This window comes from Selaginella moellendorffii, unplaced genomic scaffold (genome assembly GCF_000143415.4).
Source record: "Selaginella moellendorffii unplaced genomic scaffold, v1.0 SELMOscaffold_11, whole genome shotgun sequence".
NCBI classification, from domain to species: domain Eukaryota; kingdom Viridiplantae; phylum Streptophyta; class Lycopodiopsida; order Selaginellales; family Selaginellaceae; genus Selaginella; species Selaginella moellendorffii.
Window position 1 is genome coordinate 497815 of NW_003314272.1, and position 14216 is coordinate 512030.

Below are 14216 nucleotides of genomic sequence, written 5' to 3' on the forward strand. Positions count from 1 at the left end.
ATTGTTTCTGATTGCATCCATCAAGGAGGAGTCCTGAGGGGCCAGGGAAATTGCCATAACTTGAAGCCGATCAGGACCGAGGATAACTTGATCCTGTTGATCGAAGGCAGGATTACCAGGCCTGAGACTGAGATAGGAGCGCCTTGAAAGAGCATCAGAAAGGCCTTGAAACTTTCCAGGTCTGTACTTGATAACAAAGTCAAACCGACTTAGGAATTGTGCCCACCTTGCTTGACGACGGCTTAAAACTCGGGAAGTGGCAAAGTACTCGAGATTTTTGTGATCCGTCCAGACTGTTGTTTGATGGCTCGCCCCCTCCAAGAAACGGCGCCACTCTCCAAACGAATCCACGATGGCAAGGAGCTCCTTGTCATGGATTTCGTAATTGATCTCCGCAGGCTGGAATTTCCGAGAATGGAAAGCGACCGGATGAAGTTCGTGATCCGCTCCGAGTTGAGACAGCATAGCACCAATGGCAAAGTCGGAGGCATCAGCCTCGATGAAGAAAGGTTGTGAGGAATCAGCATGGATCAAGACAGGAGCAGAACTGAAGGCCGCCTTGAGTGTGTCGAAGGCCTGCTGGGCAGCAGCAGACCAAGAGAAGGGAACATCCTTGCGAGTGAGATGTGTGAGAGGAAGGACAATGTCAGAGTAGTGATCAATGAATTTGCGGTAGAAGTTGGCGAAGCCAAGGAAAACCTGAACGTCCGACATTGATTGTGGAGGCTCCCATTCGAGAATAGTCTTGACTTTGGCAGGATCCATCGTGATACCCTCAGGAGTGACAATGTACCCAAGGAACTCCACAGACTGCTGATCAAAGGAACATTTCTCAAGCTTCGCGTATAGGCCGTGTTCTCGCAGCTTCGCTAGCACCTTGCGTACATGTTCGTCATGCTCCTCCTGAGTTTTTGAGTAGATGAGGATGTCATCGAGGTAGACAATCACCATCTGATCAAGAAACTCCCGAAAGACGTCGTTTGCCATGTGTTGGAAAACTGCTGGAGCATTTGTCAAGCCAAATGGCATGACAGTGTACTCGAAGTGGCCATAGCGGGTTCGGAACGCAGTCTTCCATTCATCACCAGGCCGGATCCGGATCAGGTTGTATGCTCCACGGAGGTCGATCTTGGTGAAGAAGCGGGCACCGCCGAGACGTTCCAACAGGTTCGAGATCAGGGGCAGCGGATAACGGTTCCGAACAGTCACCTTATTCAGACCTCGGTAGTCGATGACTAGCCGCAAGCTCCCATCCTTCTTCTTGACAAAGAAGACAGGCGCTCCAGCCGGGGACTGCGAATGCTGAATGTAGCCCGAGGCAAGGTTCTCATCCACGTACTCTTTGAGGGCCTTAAGCTTGGACGGGGATAACCCGTAGATAGGCCCCCACGGAGGTGACGCTCCATCCTGTAAATCAATGGGACAATCATAATGCCGATGAACAGGCAGTACACTAGCTTTTTTCTTGTCAAACACATCCCCAAAATCATGATACTTCTTAGGAAGACTGACAGGAAAAACATGCAAAGCAAAAAGAAAAAGAGGTTCTTCATGAAGGAGTTCTTTCATAGTGATTGTGGAGATAGGAGGAGGCGTACGACTAAATGGAATGATGAGACGAGGATACGGTCCAGTGTAAGATGGAAGAGAGGAAAAAGAAGAGGGTGAAAACTTTATAGAGTCAGGAACAGAACCCCGATTAGAGTTTAGGGAACTTTTCCTGATTCGGACTCGATGAACAGTAGGGGAAGCCGTGGGAGAGATGAGCTGTAATTCCTTCCAACAGATTTGAGGCTGATGTAGTTGGAACCAAGGAAGACCGAGCACCACAGAGGAGGACTTGCTGTTGATGATGTTGAAGGCGATATCGGTGACGGTGGACCCGATGTGTACTCGAACGGGCAACGTTTCCCTAAGTCCAGAAGATGGAGACACAAAATGCCCGCCGATGCCTTCAACCCTCAAATCCCGTATGGTAGGAGAAAGAGGAACGTGATGTCGGGCAGCAAATTCCGTGTCCATGAAGCAGGAAGTTGCACCCAAGTCTAGTAACGCCAGAGCCTTAAGTCCTGATTGTCTGGTGAAAGAAAGGAGACATGGGACGCGGAAGTTGTGGGAATTGGTGGTGGCTTTGATGAAAGGTGGTGAGGAGCTTGATAACGAAGAAAAGTGATTTTTATTCGGGGAGTCCAAACAGACAGCTCCTACTCTGTTTGGACAGGGTCATTTCCCGACTGCAATAGAGGTGGACTTTGAGGCAGAGTGAACTCGAGCAGTCGAGGAGGCTTCTTGGGACATACAGCTGCTTTGTGATTAGGATCAGCACAATAGAGGCAAAGATTATGAGATATTCGACGTTGCTTCTCAGCAGGACTCAACTTCCCTCTAATGAGTCGGGGAGTACCAGAAATATCCATCGGGACCGGAGCAGTAGGTTCAGGACTATGCCCCGAAGACTCAAGCTGGGATTCCTAAGTCTGGGACGGAAAAACAGCGGCGCGGCGACTTTCCTGACGACGTTCAAAGAGACGATTGTCACATCTAACAGCTTTGTTGATGGCGTCCGACAGGTCCTTGGGATCCTCCATAGTGAGCAACAAATCCTTGACACCATTGTTGAGGCCGAAACGAAATTGGTCAATCAGGGCCCGCTCATCCCACTGAGTGTCCAAAGCAAGGAGTTGGAACTCTGCAGCGTAGATCGAGGCAGGACGAGACCCCTGAGAGAGACGTCTCATCTTTGTGGTAGCAGCCCGAACCCGATCCGTCTCGCCAAAACATGCTTCGAGCTTCTCTTTGAACAATTGAAGATCCATCAGTTCTGGAACCACGACCCCTTTCATGCTCTTCTCCAAAAGAGGAGAAAACCATGACAAAGCTGCACCTTCGAGCAACGTCCCAATCGCGCCGATTTGAGACTCGGGAGTAGGGTACCGCCGATGTTGAAGTGCGAAGATCAACTCCATCTGGTTCAGGAATCCGCGAAGCTCCGAACGCTTGCCTGAAAATTTTGCCGGGAAGCTCACCTTCGGTTCAGGAACTTTGCTGGATCCTTGAGCCGAAAGTGAAGCAAGCTCCTGCTGCATGCGAAGAAGGGTCGCCTTCAGCTCGGTATTCTCAGACTGGATTTTTGCAAGGACTTCAGCAAAGAAATCACGATGGCTTGGAGACTCCATTGGCAAGAAGAAAGAAAAAAGGGGGAAAAAAAAAGGCAAAGGTAATCATAAAATCAAAGCAAGCTAAAAGAAAAGCAAAAACCACAATCTGAATCAAACTGTCAAGACCCCCAACAAGATCAAGACTGGAAAATGCTAAGACAAAGAGAAAAAGCTAATGAAAACAAAGAAGAGGCCTTAGACTGGTGTTGATTCAGATTGTGGAGAAATGGAACAAGGCTAACCTATATATACTATAGGTTGATGAAGCTCCACCACTCTTGAATCGAGGACGGCCTAAATATAGCTGAGGTCGAGGAGGCGCCACATCATCATCAGGAATGTGGCTCGAGAGTCAGGAATAGGGAAGTGTCTCGAGAGTCAGGAATAGGGAAGTGTCTCGAGAGTCAGGAATGTGGTTTGCAGGTCAGGAATCCGGCGAGAGTCAAGAATGTGGCAAGAATTGGGGGATTCCTGACAAACATTAGACTGAAAATAAGAATTATAAAAATTACAAATGATTGATATGCCAGGAGAAGGAAATATTGTAAATAAAGAAAAAAAACTAAGAACATGGAAAGGTGCCTCAGGTGTCGAGAATAAAAAAAGGTTGGGAAAGAGTAAAAGTAAAGATAAAATATTAGTAACTTGAAAGATTGATAAACATAAATGTATATTATCCTATGTCCTATAGAGATTAAACAACATCAAGAGCACACTTTCACAAAGAGAAACTAGGTAGCACTAGATATTCATGCTCATAGTATATTAATTGGGGTTTAAACCCATGTTTATGGATCATACTCAATTTTAAATGGACACATAATATTTAGTATATTACCTAACCAGGGTAATGCATGTATATATATATAAGTTAAGAAACTATAAATAAACCTATATTAAAATTTATATAATAAATATAATTATAAAAAACATTTTCTCAATATTTAATTTTACATCATAGCAATTTCTTTTTAACACTACACAAAAGATATAAAACTTACACTCATAATTTTTTTATTTTTTTCATAAATTTAGAATTCATTTTAATGAGATTCCCTTGCCAGCCAAGGTGGGAAAGAAGTGGTAACTGTTTTTTTTCTTTTATGTGTGAAACACATCCCCTTGTCAACTTTTACTGTCCAAAGGGTCCTCGAGTAGCCGTGTTGAACCAGTCAATGCGTCCAAATGAGATTTTGGTTGTAGGACCTCCTTAAGAGCTGATATTTCAGTCATTGCAAGAAGTGCCGCCCGGAACTACTACAACGTGGTAGGAATTTGTGAGGAACTCTCCGACTTGGATCCGGCAGAGGGAGAGGTAGTTGCTGTGAAGAGCTGCGACAGAGTTATAGAGAAGGTGGTCAGGCAACATCGATGGTGGAGCTGAGTTTTCTAGTAAGCCGGGCAAATATACTTTTGTGCAAAATTGTTCTTTTTTTTTATTGTATCCGATGCTGACATGCAAATATTCTTTGCCATGTGGCAACAAGATTCAAGAATTATCCGCAGGGATTATCATGGCGACAAGCTTCCAGGACGCGCCAGTCATTGTCCGCAATGCTGCCAATGGGCGCAAGATTTTCATGGCCAAATGCTCAGACTGTCACGCAGTGGAGAGCGATGGCGGCCACAAGCTTGGTAAGGCCCAGCTGATCGATGATTTTTGTCCTTGTAGTTTCGGAATTTTACTGTGGCCCTTGATCTCGATCGGTTCCAGGCCCCAATCTCCACGGCTTGTTTGGAAGGCAAGCAGGGACCGCGCCAGGCTACGCATTCTCGCCGGCAAACAAGAACACGAAAGTAATCTGGGACGAGGGAGCGCTTTTCGACTACATTTTTTATCCGAACAAGGTACCACAGCCATTATCTCTTGACGATCGCGCAGTACTGCTAGAATTATCCAGTGTTTCTCCTCCACTCCATCGCAGTTCTTTCCAGGAACGAAAAAGCCCTATGATGGCCTCGCTTCCCCGCAGGAGAGAGTCGACCTGATCGCGTATTTGAAAAGAGCGTGCTGACCGGCCGTAAGGTTTCTGACTGCCTGTAGCCAGTTGCTGGAAGTTCTGCGAAGGGCCTGGCAATTCTGGCGGAATTTTCTTGGTGTCCAAACGGGACATAACTATTTTGAATCCTTTATCTTTGGAGGAACTTCATCGGTTTGCTACTTCTTTCGTAGACTTTCACGGCGGTGCCTGGACACACTGGATAATCTTCGCTATGGGCACGTAGAAATCGATGTCTCTCCCCAAAAAGGGTGTCTTTTTATAATCTAAAAATTAAAAAGAAACACGCAAACTTGAAAAATCATAAACTGAGCTAAATTTCAATATTTACTTGTATAGCACATTGCGTGGGCCCCGCGGTTGCAACGTGGCTGCCCGTTGCAGCCGCGGGGATGGCGTTCGCGTCTTCTCCAGTCGCGATCTCAACGACTGCATCCAGAACGTCGAGGGAGTTCTCCAGTGCTGCTAGATCCTTCTGGATGATCAAACTATATCCATATGATGAAAGATGAATAACTGAGTGAGCTCCCATATGATCTCTCTCCTTGTGATGTTCATAAAAAAATGTTTCGCTGTTCTGATCAAATAAAACTTACTCACGGAAGTTTCCAGTCTTACTTGTACAACTTTTTCTCATACAAAATTTATATTAAATTAAGGTATATTATTCCTAATAAATGAGAATTTCTTTCACTTTAAAGTCTATGATCCTTATTAATGTCCCGTTTCATCAAGGATTAAAATCATAAATGTAGTCGACATGGGCTTGCTGCTCGTGATCACCAGAGATAGTCGACTGACAACACACGATCATGCATGTCAAGAATATTGTCTCAAATACAGGATTATTTTACCCCCGGTTCGGCAATTTTTGCGGTGGAATTGGAATCCAGCTGATTAGCAATCGTAGCCATCACTGTAAAAAGACAAAAAGATTCAATTACGTAAGAACCAGGTTACACGCTTGCATGCAAGCGAATGCAGGCATGGACCATGATGTTTCAAAAGAAACACAGAGATCAATAAATCCAATTGAGATTAGAGATCGGCATATTCAATCGAGATTGGAGAACAGGGATTGTAAGAAACGGTACGTACCTGTTTCATTCTTCACTGGCCGAGAGGTCACAGCAGCAGCCACCAAGAGGACGAAGAAGAAAAAACTTAGTGCGCGAGACATGATCTAGAGTTTCTCTTGCAAAGAAAATCTATCAAAGAGAGACAAAGAGCCAATCAATGATATGATCAGCGTTTGTGTTGATATCGTATATATGCTGCCGAGAAAAGGTCAACCACTGAAGAACGGCCACGTCAACATGCAAAGTGGCAGTTTTGACTGGATGGCTGGAAACCAGACTTCCAGTTAGCTTTTCCCTCTCCGAAATTACTGGAATTCACTCGCGAGAATTCTTTTCATCCTGCTCATTTTTATTAACTTTTGCACTTTCAAAATTCTAGAGTAAAAGCAAAATGGCTAGAGCTCCCAAGATCCTGGAGAGACTTCCACTGTTTCCACCCGATCTTTCGTCAGCTTGGAAAGCGGGATAGTTCCGGCACTGCGGTGATTTCACAATGTAGATCTGGTCTCCAAGGTGACTATCACCATACACGTCTTGGTTGCGGTACCACGTCCACAGGGCATGGGTATTGTTCTTCACCTAAAGAGAAAAAAGAGCAAACTTCGATCGATCAAGAGGTTCAACTCTCGGGGTTACCTCCAAGACGCCGTGACCAAAGCTTCCATCTCGCAGCGCGCTCCAATCCGGCTGCCTGCCCCAGCAGAATTGATTCGCCGCTGGTCCAGTGCTGAAGTTTTGAGCACAAACTCCACCGAATTGGGGGACGTTGTCCTCAGGCTTGGGGCACCTCCCCGGATCGTCGGCGTGCTCCGTGTCCACTCTCTCTATATTGCCGCCATCGCCCACCACGATGTAGAGCGGAGCGCACGGGTCCAGCTCGTAATTGTAGACTCTGTTCGTCCTCTCATAGGCATGGACCTGGAAGAACACCCAAAGAAATTGGAACCCAAATGTGAGGATTCCTGTCGAGATCGAAAAGAGAGAGGGATTTACATGGCCATTGATGACAATGTCGACGCCGGCATTGTAGAGAAGCTCCTCCATTTCGAGACGCATGCACTCGACCTCGCGGTAGTGGGAGCCGTAGCTATTGTACCACGGCGGATGCCACGCCGCCACGATCCAGGGCGTGAGGAGCCTGTTGACGCGCTGCAAATCATCCTTGAGCCACGCGAACTGAGCCCCTAGTGCCAAGAACCCTAAAAACAGAGCCCAAGAACCCTACAAGGTAGTACCTGTTCTGTTGTAGTCAATGTATCCTCCCAGCATCAGGAAGTGGATGCCGCCGACATCGAACGAGTAATAAAGGCTGGAATTCGATCCAGGAGGCACCGAGAATCTGGCCTTGTATGATTCGAATGTTTTGCCCAATGCCTGGGGCTCGATCTCGTGGTTGCCCTCGATCACCATCATGGGCACCTTGGCCGTGAGCGGTTCCATGAATCTGGGAGCAAGGAAATCAGGGATTGGATCGCGAATCTATAGTCTTGCTCTCACCTCCCCCAGTGATCCCAGTGAGGCTGATAAGTCTCCCGGATTGGCGCGTCTGGAAATGCGCAGCTGAAGCAGAGCGATCCAGTGCCATTGGTGATGTATTGATCCGAGTATGTGAGATCGCCCACCATGAGGAGGAGCGAGGGATCGTTCCGGATGACGTGATCAACCGTGGCGCTCGAGTTGTAAGTGAGTCCCAGATCGCCCACGACGGCGATCCTCGCGGGATAGCCGCGATCGTCCAGCGTCGTGAATGAGAGCTCCTCGCTCAATCGCTCCAGCGAGCTGCCGCATCGGTAGTAGTACGTCGTCGATGCCTTCAATCCTGCGCAGAGACTTCCCGAAAATTCCACGAATTTGCGCTCTACATCTTACCGTCGAGGAGGACGTGGTGATTGAATCCCGAGGTGTAATTGAGAAGGCCCACGAATGGATAGAGCTGGCTGTAGACCACCACCGATCCCTCCGCCAGGAAATCGTAGTTGTGAGTGGAAGTCCCATACAGGACAAAGCTCTTAGTGGTGGAAGGATCGAGGGGGACGACGTTGTCCCCGATTTGATAGTCCCCTGTTACATCAAGCAGCACACAAATCTCAAGATCGATCGATCAATTCACACCCCCAATCTCATGGATTTGATTACCGGAGACCCACGACACCCACATCGATCCATGATGCGAGAGCGCGAGCTTGATCTGCTCGGGAAATCCGTGGGGCCTCGTCCGCTGGAGCCGCGGATCATCGGTGGGCAAATCCTGGCTTCCTCGCCGCAGGGAGCTGTCGAATGGGATCGTGACTGGCTTGAACGGGCCCTCCAGCGTCGTCGGGGTCGATCGCGAAAGCCCCGCGAGAAGAAAAATCTCCACCAAAAGAAAGATCCTCCTTCTCCAATCCATTTATTCGCGGGAGAGAAAACACCGCAAAGCTCCAAGGAAAATAAATACGTTTGGCGCCCCACCGTACGGACTGGGGAGCGTACTGTTTCACGCGCCAAACGTTGCTGATGTGGCAAGCCCTAGCATTTCAAATTTTAGGGCTAGAGCTCTTCGTCTTCTCGGGGCTCCGCGAGGCGAGGTGATGGCGTGCAGCAGGTGAATAGGGTCGGGATTTGAGTCTCAGTGTAGGTGGCAGTAGCGGCGCGGCTCCCGAGTGGATTTTTATGGGACAGGCGCGCGTTTCTTGCTGGGGATCGTTCTAGGGTTTCGTCGGTCCAGCGCGTCGATCTGCGAGTGCTATGATTTCATTCGCGTCATCATCCCTCCGTGAAGAGAGATTCGTGAGGCTTCCTTCCAGCTTGCAGACGGATTGACATTGCTCGGTTTTTCGTTTTGTTTCGGCCGAGCAGCAACACGGGGAAGGAATCGGAGTGCCTTGGCTGGGCCGCCAAGGATTCCTCGGGTGTCTTAGCTCCATGGAAATTCCCCAGAAGGTATGAATCGTTCTCATTCCATCTCCATCACTACATTCTTTTTGGAATGGCAGACCCTTGCGTTCTACCGATGTAAAATTCAAGATCTCCTACTGTGGAATTTGCCACACAGACTTACACTTGATCCACAACGAGTGGGGTTCGTCCAAATACCCCATGGTTCCTGGGTAAGAAAGGCAGTCCGTCTGTCTGGGTTATAAACTGGAAGATCCAAAACAAGAACATTGGAAGCAAACATCCGGGTGACTAAACGTTTGGGTGAGATGATCGACCAGGCATGAAGTTGTGGGAGTGGTCACCGAGGTTGGTCCCGGTGCCAAGAAGTTTAAGGTTGGCGATCACGTTGGTGTGGGATGCATGGTGTTTTCCTGCCTAAAGTGCGACCACTGCAAGCACGGAGACGAGCAGTACTGCGATCAACTTATCTGGACGTATAACAGTCTGGAAGACGGGAAGATCACTTTCGGAGGCTACTCGGGATTCATGGTGACAGACGAGAAGTAAGTGAGGATCTTTAGCAGCACAAGTCTAACTCTTTTCTTCTCCAGATTTGTGTGCCGTGTTCCAAACAATCTTCCTTTGGACGCTTCGGCACCCTTGCTGTGTGCTGGGATCACCGTCTACAGTCCCATGAAGCACTTTGGCATGACGCAGCCTGGGAAGAACTTTGGCGTCGTCGGCCTCGGTGGTCTGGGTCATATGGCCGTCAAGTTTGGCAAGGCCTTTGGGATGAAAGTCACAGTTATCAGCACCTCTCCAAACAAGGAGAAGGAAGCCCGGGAAGTTCTGGGTGCTCATAACTTCATTGTCAGCCGGGACGCAGCTCAAATGACGGTAACGAGCAATCGTTCCTGGGGACTGTAACTTCTTAAGTTTTTGATTCCAGAAAGCTGCGAAGACAATGGACTACATCCTCGATACGGTGTCTGCGCCGCATCCCCTGGATGCCTTGCTCGAGCTTCTAAAGATCGATGGAAAGCTCGTCATGGTGGGATTACCAGACAAGCCCCTTGATCTTCCGGCAGGAGTCATTATCTTTGGTACGCGAACTCTTTTGATCTCCTCGAGTTCTAAAAGGTTTCCATGGATCAACCAGGTCGTCGAACGCTTGCCGGTAGCTTCATCGGATCAATCAAAGAGACGCAGGACATGCTGGATTTCTGCGGCAAGAACAATGTCACGTCCATGATCGAGCTCGTCCCCATGGACTACGTCAACAAAGCTATGGAACGCCTCCGCAAATCGGATGTGAAGTATCGTTTCGTGTTGGACGTGGAAAAGACTTTGAAATAGAGAGAGAGGGAAAGAAGAAATTCCATTCAATATAAACAAACATATGCCAAGAATTTTGATTAGGGTTTATCGAAGAGCAAGGGCGGGAGGGAGTGATGGCGCTCGCTCGTCGCGTCTCTAGAAAGGCTTGTGCCACGCTCCTCCTGTCGATTCGAAGGTATGGAAAAATGTGGATCGCGATTGAAGGAGTGAGCTGAGATGCTTGTGTCACTTTGCGTGCCCCATCCAGGCATAGTACTTTCGGCATTGCCTTTGACATTGATGGCGTCCTTGTTCGCGCAAACAAGCCGCTGTGTGGGTCATCGCAGGCCCTTGCTCGTCTCTATCAAGAGCCCTCTTCAGAAAGCACGTATGTTGTTCTTTCTTCTTCTCTTATTGATTGTTTTTCCCTTTGCTGTGCCTTGCAGCCACGCTTCGTGTCCCTTTTATACTTTTCACAAACGGTCGGTAAGATGGTCTTTCTTCCTCTCGTACTGATCTTTTCGCATTTTTCTAGGTGGCGGGTACACGGAAGAGAAGAAATCCTTGGAGCTGAGCAAATTGCTGAAGATCAAGTTGTCAAGTGATCAGGCAAGCGGGATTGTACTCCATGTTTGTTTTTCTTCACCATTTTCTCTAAGCTCCTGCGCGTTTGTACAGGTGTTCTTGAGCCACACTTCCTTCAAGGAACTTGCAAGCTGGTCAGTGGTTTAAACTGCAACTTTCACGTATGTTTGTGCGTGTGCCCGGATAGACAAGTGGACGTAAACGCTGATTGCGTGATGCAGCTACCGGGACAAGAGGACGCTGGCTGTTGGCAAGGGCGAGCCGGCTCAAGTGCTGCGGCACTACGGGTTCATGTAAGCGTGTTTCTTCGCTAGAGCTTCGACGCTGACAAGCATTATTGTACTGCACCAGGAACGTGGTTGCGATGGACGATTACGTTTGTGAGTTTGAAAGCATTGATCCATTGGAACAGTACAAGCCGTGGTCGAGAGCTGGCTCGGCAACATTGGCAGGGAGGGAATCGCAGGACGTCCAAGCTGTTTTTATCGTAAGCGACCCTGTTGATTGGGGCCGTGATATACAGGTCGTGTTTCTGGATTTTCATTTCGGTGACAATATGGAGTGCTGGCTTGCAGGTGGTTTCTGATGTTCTAAATGGTGGAGGCAATCCTTTAAAAGTTGGTGGAAAGGCTCCGCCTTTATATTTTGCGGCGGACGATCTTATCTATCAGGTGAAGAATCCACCTGGCATTCCTCGAGCTTTTGGAAGAACAAAAAAATTCATCTTTGTTTCATGTGCAGTCAGCATTTCCCGTCGTGAGGTATGGGATGGGAGCATTTCGAATCGCGCTGGAAAGCGTTTATACCAGGTAAAACGTGATGAAGCTTCTGCATTGTTTACACATTCCTTGTGTTCAGATTAACCGGCATGCCAATGGTGTACACGTCTTTTGGGAAACCAAAACCAGCGACGTACAAACTCGTTAGAAAAGAATTGGAGAAACTTGCTGGCTCTGTGGATCCATTGCAAACGATCTACATGGTTGGTGACAACCCGGCGACTGACATCCGCGGTGCAAAGGAGGTGGTGTGACTGTGCATAATTCAACACCTTAACGTTGTCCTTAGGCAGGAAAGCCATGGTTTTCAATCCTCGTGAGGACTGGATGCTTCAGGGGAATCAACAACGACGAAGAATTTCCAGCCGATGGGGTAGAGTTTGTGAGCGATTTCTTTGCTTTAACTCCGATATTTGTTCCTCAGGTCGTCGATAACATCGTCGAGGCAGTAGATTTTATATTGAAAAGAGAGGGACTAGATTGAGACATCAACGTCGGTGTAGCTTGTAAGGACGTCTGGATTTTTTTATTTCTTTTTCTCATCGCTGGTTACCATCGGCGTTGAAAATTCGTCGTACGGAGGCGAGAGATCTTTTTTTCCCCTACTAACATTGCTTGATGGAACGAAAACTCGAGTTTTCCATGCAGATCAAGCGGGCCTGTTCAGAGTAAGGCAAATGTATCAATCGCGGATCGACAGAGGCATTTACAAGTCCTGTGGCGCCGGTGGTTGGTTGCAAGGGACAAAAGGATGCACGGAACAAGGCCACGGAGAGGTACGGTTTGGTGGATAGGGTGTCTCAATTGGAGTAAATGCCGCGAAAAAAGAAAAAAAAAAAAAAAGAAAAACCGCAGCAGTATCCCCGTGTGGAATGCTTGTTGCCTTCGCCCCTCGTTGCTCTCTTCTTTTTTTCTCTCTCTCTTTTTTCTCACACTTTTTCTTTTCGTTTTTCCAGTCCTGCGAGGATTCCAGCAGTAGGAGCCAGTTCTCTGGTTTTGATGGAGCTGGACGTTAGCGGCCTGCGAGCAACCAGGTAAGTTAAGTCGCCAGTTCCATTCATTGTTGGAACGACTTCTTCCAGTGCTGCAGTGCAGTGCTTCTCTCACAGTGGCGTCGGTTATCTTTGCAGGAGGGGGAGCTCTCCATCGCCTCGGTGTAGCGCGATGCGACGAGAGCTTTGGTTCATCTCTTCCCGATCCAAAAGGTCGTAGCAGCATTGGTTGGAGATTCGGTGGGGCTTCCCTGTCTTTTGTCCGCTCGCTTGTTATTGGGACTAGCGAACCAAGCTTCCCGAGAAGACGAAGACGAAGGCGAGAAAGAAGAGCTCGCCGAGAATTTGTCTACGCATGTATGATCGTTATCCTCATTTGCTTTTCTCTTTTGCTGAGAGGCCATCTTTTCTCTCTTCCTTGTTGTCTCGCAACCGCTAGCTAGGCGAGAAAAGAGACGAAGTTTTGACCGACGGGCAGGATGGGGTTCCGCGAAAATCGCGACACGTGGACGGCCACGATGCTCGGCTCTCCGCGTTGCTTATATTCCCTTCTCTTCTTTAAAGGCGGGTTATATATTTTATTTTTCACTCGCGGAGTTTGAGCGTTTTCGCGGGGCAATGAGCAAGAAAATGTGTGGCATTGCATCGCTCTTCCAGCAGAGAAATTCCTCCTCGTCGTCGCCCCGGAGCCGGAGCTCCTATTCCTGCGGCTCCAATTCGGCTCTGGGATCCGACTGGTTGCAGCGCGTCTCCAGCTCCTCGTGGGACGATCTCAGCAGTCGGTCCTCCTCTCCTTGCTCCACCGCCATCTCCTCGCCCAATTGCGGGGAGGCGGCGCCGCCGGATGTGCCCGAGGGATCGCTGGCGCTCTACGTGGGGCGGAGCGAGCAGCAGCGCCGGCGATTCGTGGTGGGCACTGCCCATCTCAACAATCCCCTGTTTCGCCCGCTGCTCGACAAGGCCGCCGAGGAGTATGGCTACCACTACGAATCCGGGGCGCTCACCATTCCCTGCGACGCGCACCTCTTCCAGCACGTAGTCTGGCTGCTCGACCACAGCGATGATCCGGCCGCCCAAATCGGCCAGCTTCTCAGCTGCGGCTCGTCGTGAATTTGGGCCTCGATCGCCCAGGTGATCGATCCTCTTGCCCCTCTTATCTGCGAGGATTTCTCTTCCAGAGCGCGACGACGTACGACCCAATGAATCTTCCCGCAGGGAAAAAAAAAAGCCTCTCAGGGTGAATTTTCGTTCGCGATCTCATACTCGCGCGCGCTGCTCGAGAAGAGATTTGTAACATCATCTCCTAGATAAATCAATCGATCGATCATGGCATAGAAACCACATTCGAGAAGCAGTGATGTACAGCGCTCCTCCTCTTGATGCTGAAAGAGAGAAGAACAAATAGACTTATCGGGCGAGTATCGTCATGGAGATAGCAACACGCCAA

At 48.7% G+C, this 14216-nt stretch overlaps 4 protein-coding genes across 6 annotated transcripts; 3 read left to right on the forward strand and 1 right to left on the reverse strand.

Annotated features, from left to right (window-relative positions):
• The first annotated feature begins 4667 nt into the window (after positions 1-4667).
• Positions 4668-5438, forward strand: LOC9650780 (cytochrome c). Of its 3 annotated transcripts, none has more exons than XM_024673840.1 (3): positions 4668-4793; positions 4873-5006; positions 5050-5438. In XM_024673840.1, the coding sequence occupies exons 1-3, from the start codon at positions 4673-4675 to the stop codon at positions 5110-5112; spliced, it is 318 nt and encodes a 105-aa protein (XP_024529608.1). In that variant the 5' UTR covers positions 4668-4672; the 3' UTR covers positions 5113-5438. The 3 variants fall into 3 exon arrangements, with proteins under 3 accessions (XP_024529608.1, XP_024529607.1, XP_002968670.1); XM_024673839.1 differs by having other exon boundaries at positions 5060-5438; XM_002968624.2 differs by having other exon boundaries at positions 5084-5438.
• Positions 5439-6551: 1113 nt separating this feature from the next.
• Positions 6552-8626, reverse strand: LOC9651624 (purple acid phosphatase 23). The gene is made up of 7 exons (XM_002968899.2): positions 8374-8626; positions 8107-8298; positions 7735-8056; positions 7473-7681; positions 7231-7421; positions 6874-7155; positions 6552-6816 (listed from the first exon to the last, which is right to left on the reverse strand). Exons 1-7 carry the CDS (start codon positions 8624-8626, stop codon positions 6613-6615), a joined length of 1653 nt encoding a protein of 550 aa, XP_002968945.1. The 3' UTR covers positions 6552-6612.
• Positions 8627-8807: 181 nt separating this feature from the next.
• Positions 8808-10472, forward strand: LOC9651625 (probable mannitol dehydrogenase). The gene is made up of 7 exons (XM_002968625.2): positions 8808-8817; positions 9012-9159; positions 9213-9326; positions 9435-9659; positions 9708-9993; positions 10046-10199; positions 10256-10472. Exons 1-7 carry the CDS (start codon positions 8808-8810, stop codon positions 10450-10452), a joined length of 1134 nt encoding a protein of 377 aa, XP_002968671.2. The 3' UTR covers positions 10453-10472.
• An 18-nt stretch (positions 10473-10490) lies between these two features.
• On the forward strand, positions 10491-13182 carry LOC9650782 (uncharacterized protein YKR070W). Its single transcript, XM_024673837.1, has 14 exons — positions 10491-10609; positions 10682-10797; positions 10860-10895; positions 10949-11022; positions 11092-11132; positions 11220-11291; positions 11350-11521; positions 11574-11669; positions 11740-11807; positions 11857-12022; positions 12067-12150; positions 12202-12553; positions 12734-12811; positions 12873-13182. The coding sequence occupies exons 1-12, from the start codon at positions 10548-10550 to the stop codon at positions 12259-12261; spliced, it is 1047 nt and encodes a 348-aa protein (XP_024529605.1). The 5' UTR covers positions 10491-10547; the 3' UTR covers positions 12262-12553; positions 12734-12811; positions 12873-13182.
• The last annotated feature ends 1034 nt before the right edge of the window (positions 13183-14216 follow it).

Coding starts and splice junctions, on each gene's coding strand:
- LOC9651625 (XM_002968625.2), top strand. Junction 9,160..9,212: donor CCATGGAAATTCCCCAGAAG/GTATGAATCGTT, acceptor TTGGAATGGCAG/ACCCTTGCGTTCTACCGATG. Junction 9,327..9,434: donor AAATACCCCATGGTTCCTGG/GTAAGAAAGGCA, acceptor ATGATCGACCAG/GCATGAAGTTGTGGGAGTGG.
- LOC9651624 (XM_002968899.2), bottom strand. CDS start 8,626: ATGGATTGGAGAAGGAGGATCTTTCTTTTGGTGGAGATTTTTCTTCTC. Junction 8,057..8,106: donor TCACCACGTCCTCCTCGACG/GTAAGATGTAGA, acceptor GTCTCTGCGCAG/GATTGAAGGCATCGACGACG. Junction 7,422..7,472: donor CATTGACTACAACAGAACAG/GTACTACCTTGT, acceptor TCTTGGCACTAG/GGGCTCAGTTCGCGTGGCTC.
- LOC9650782 (XM_024673837.1), top strand. CDS start 10,548: ATGGCGCTCGCTCGTCGCGTCTCTAGAAAGGCTTGTGCCACGCTCCTC. Junction 11,670..11,739: donor CGGACGATCTTATCTATCAG/GTGAAGAATCCA, acceptor TTTCATGTGCAG/TCAGCATTTCCCGTCGTGAG. Junction 12,023..12,066: donor ACATCCGCGGTGCAAAGGAG/GTGGTGTGACTG, acceptor CGTTGTCCTTAG/GCAGGAAAGCCATGGTTTTC.
- LOC9650780 (XM_024673839.1), top strand. CDS start 4,673: ATGGCGACAAGCTTCCAGGACGCGCCAGTCATTGTCCGCAATGCTGCC. Junction 4,794..4,872: donor CGATGGCGGCCACAAGCTTG/GTAAGGCCCAGC, acceptor GATCGGTTCCAG/GCCCCAATCTCCACGGCTTG. Junction 5,007..5,059: donor ACATTTTTTATCCGAACAAG/GTACCACAGCCA, acceptor AGAATTATCCAG/TGTTTCTCCTCCACTCCATC.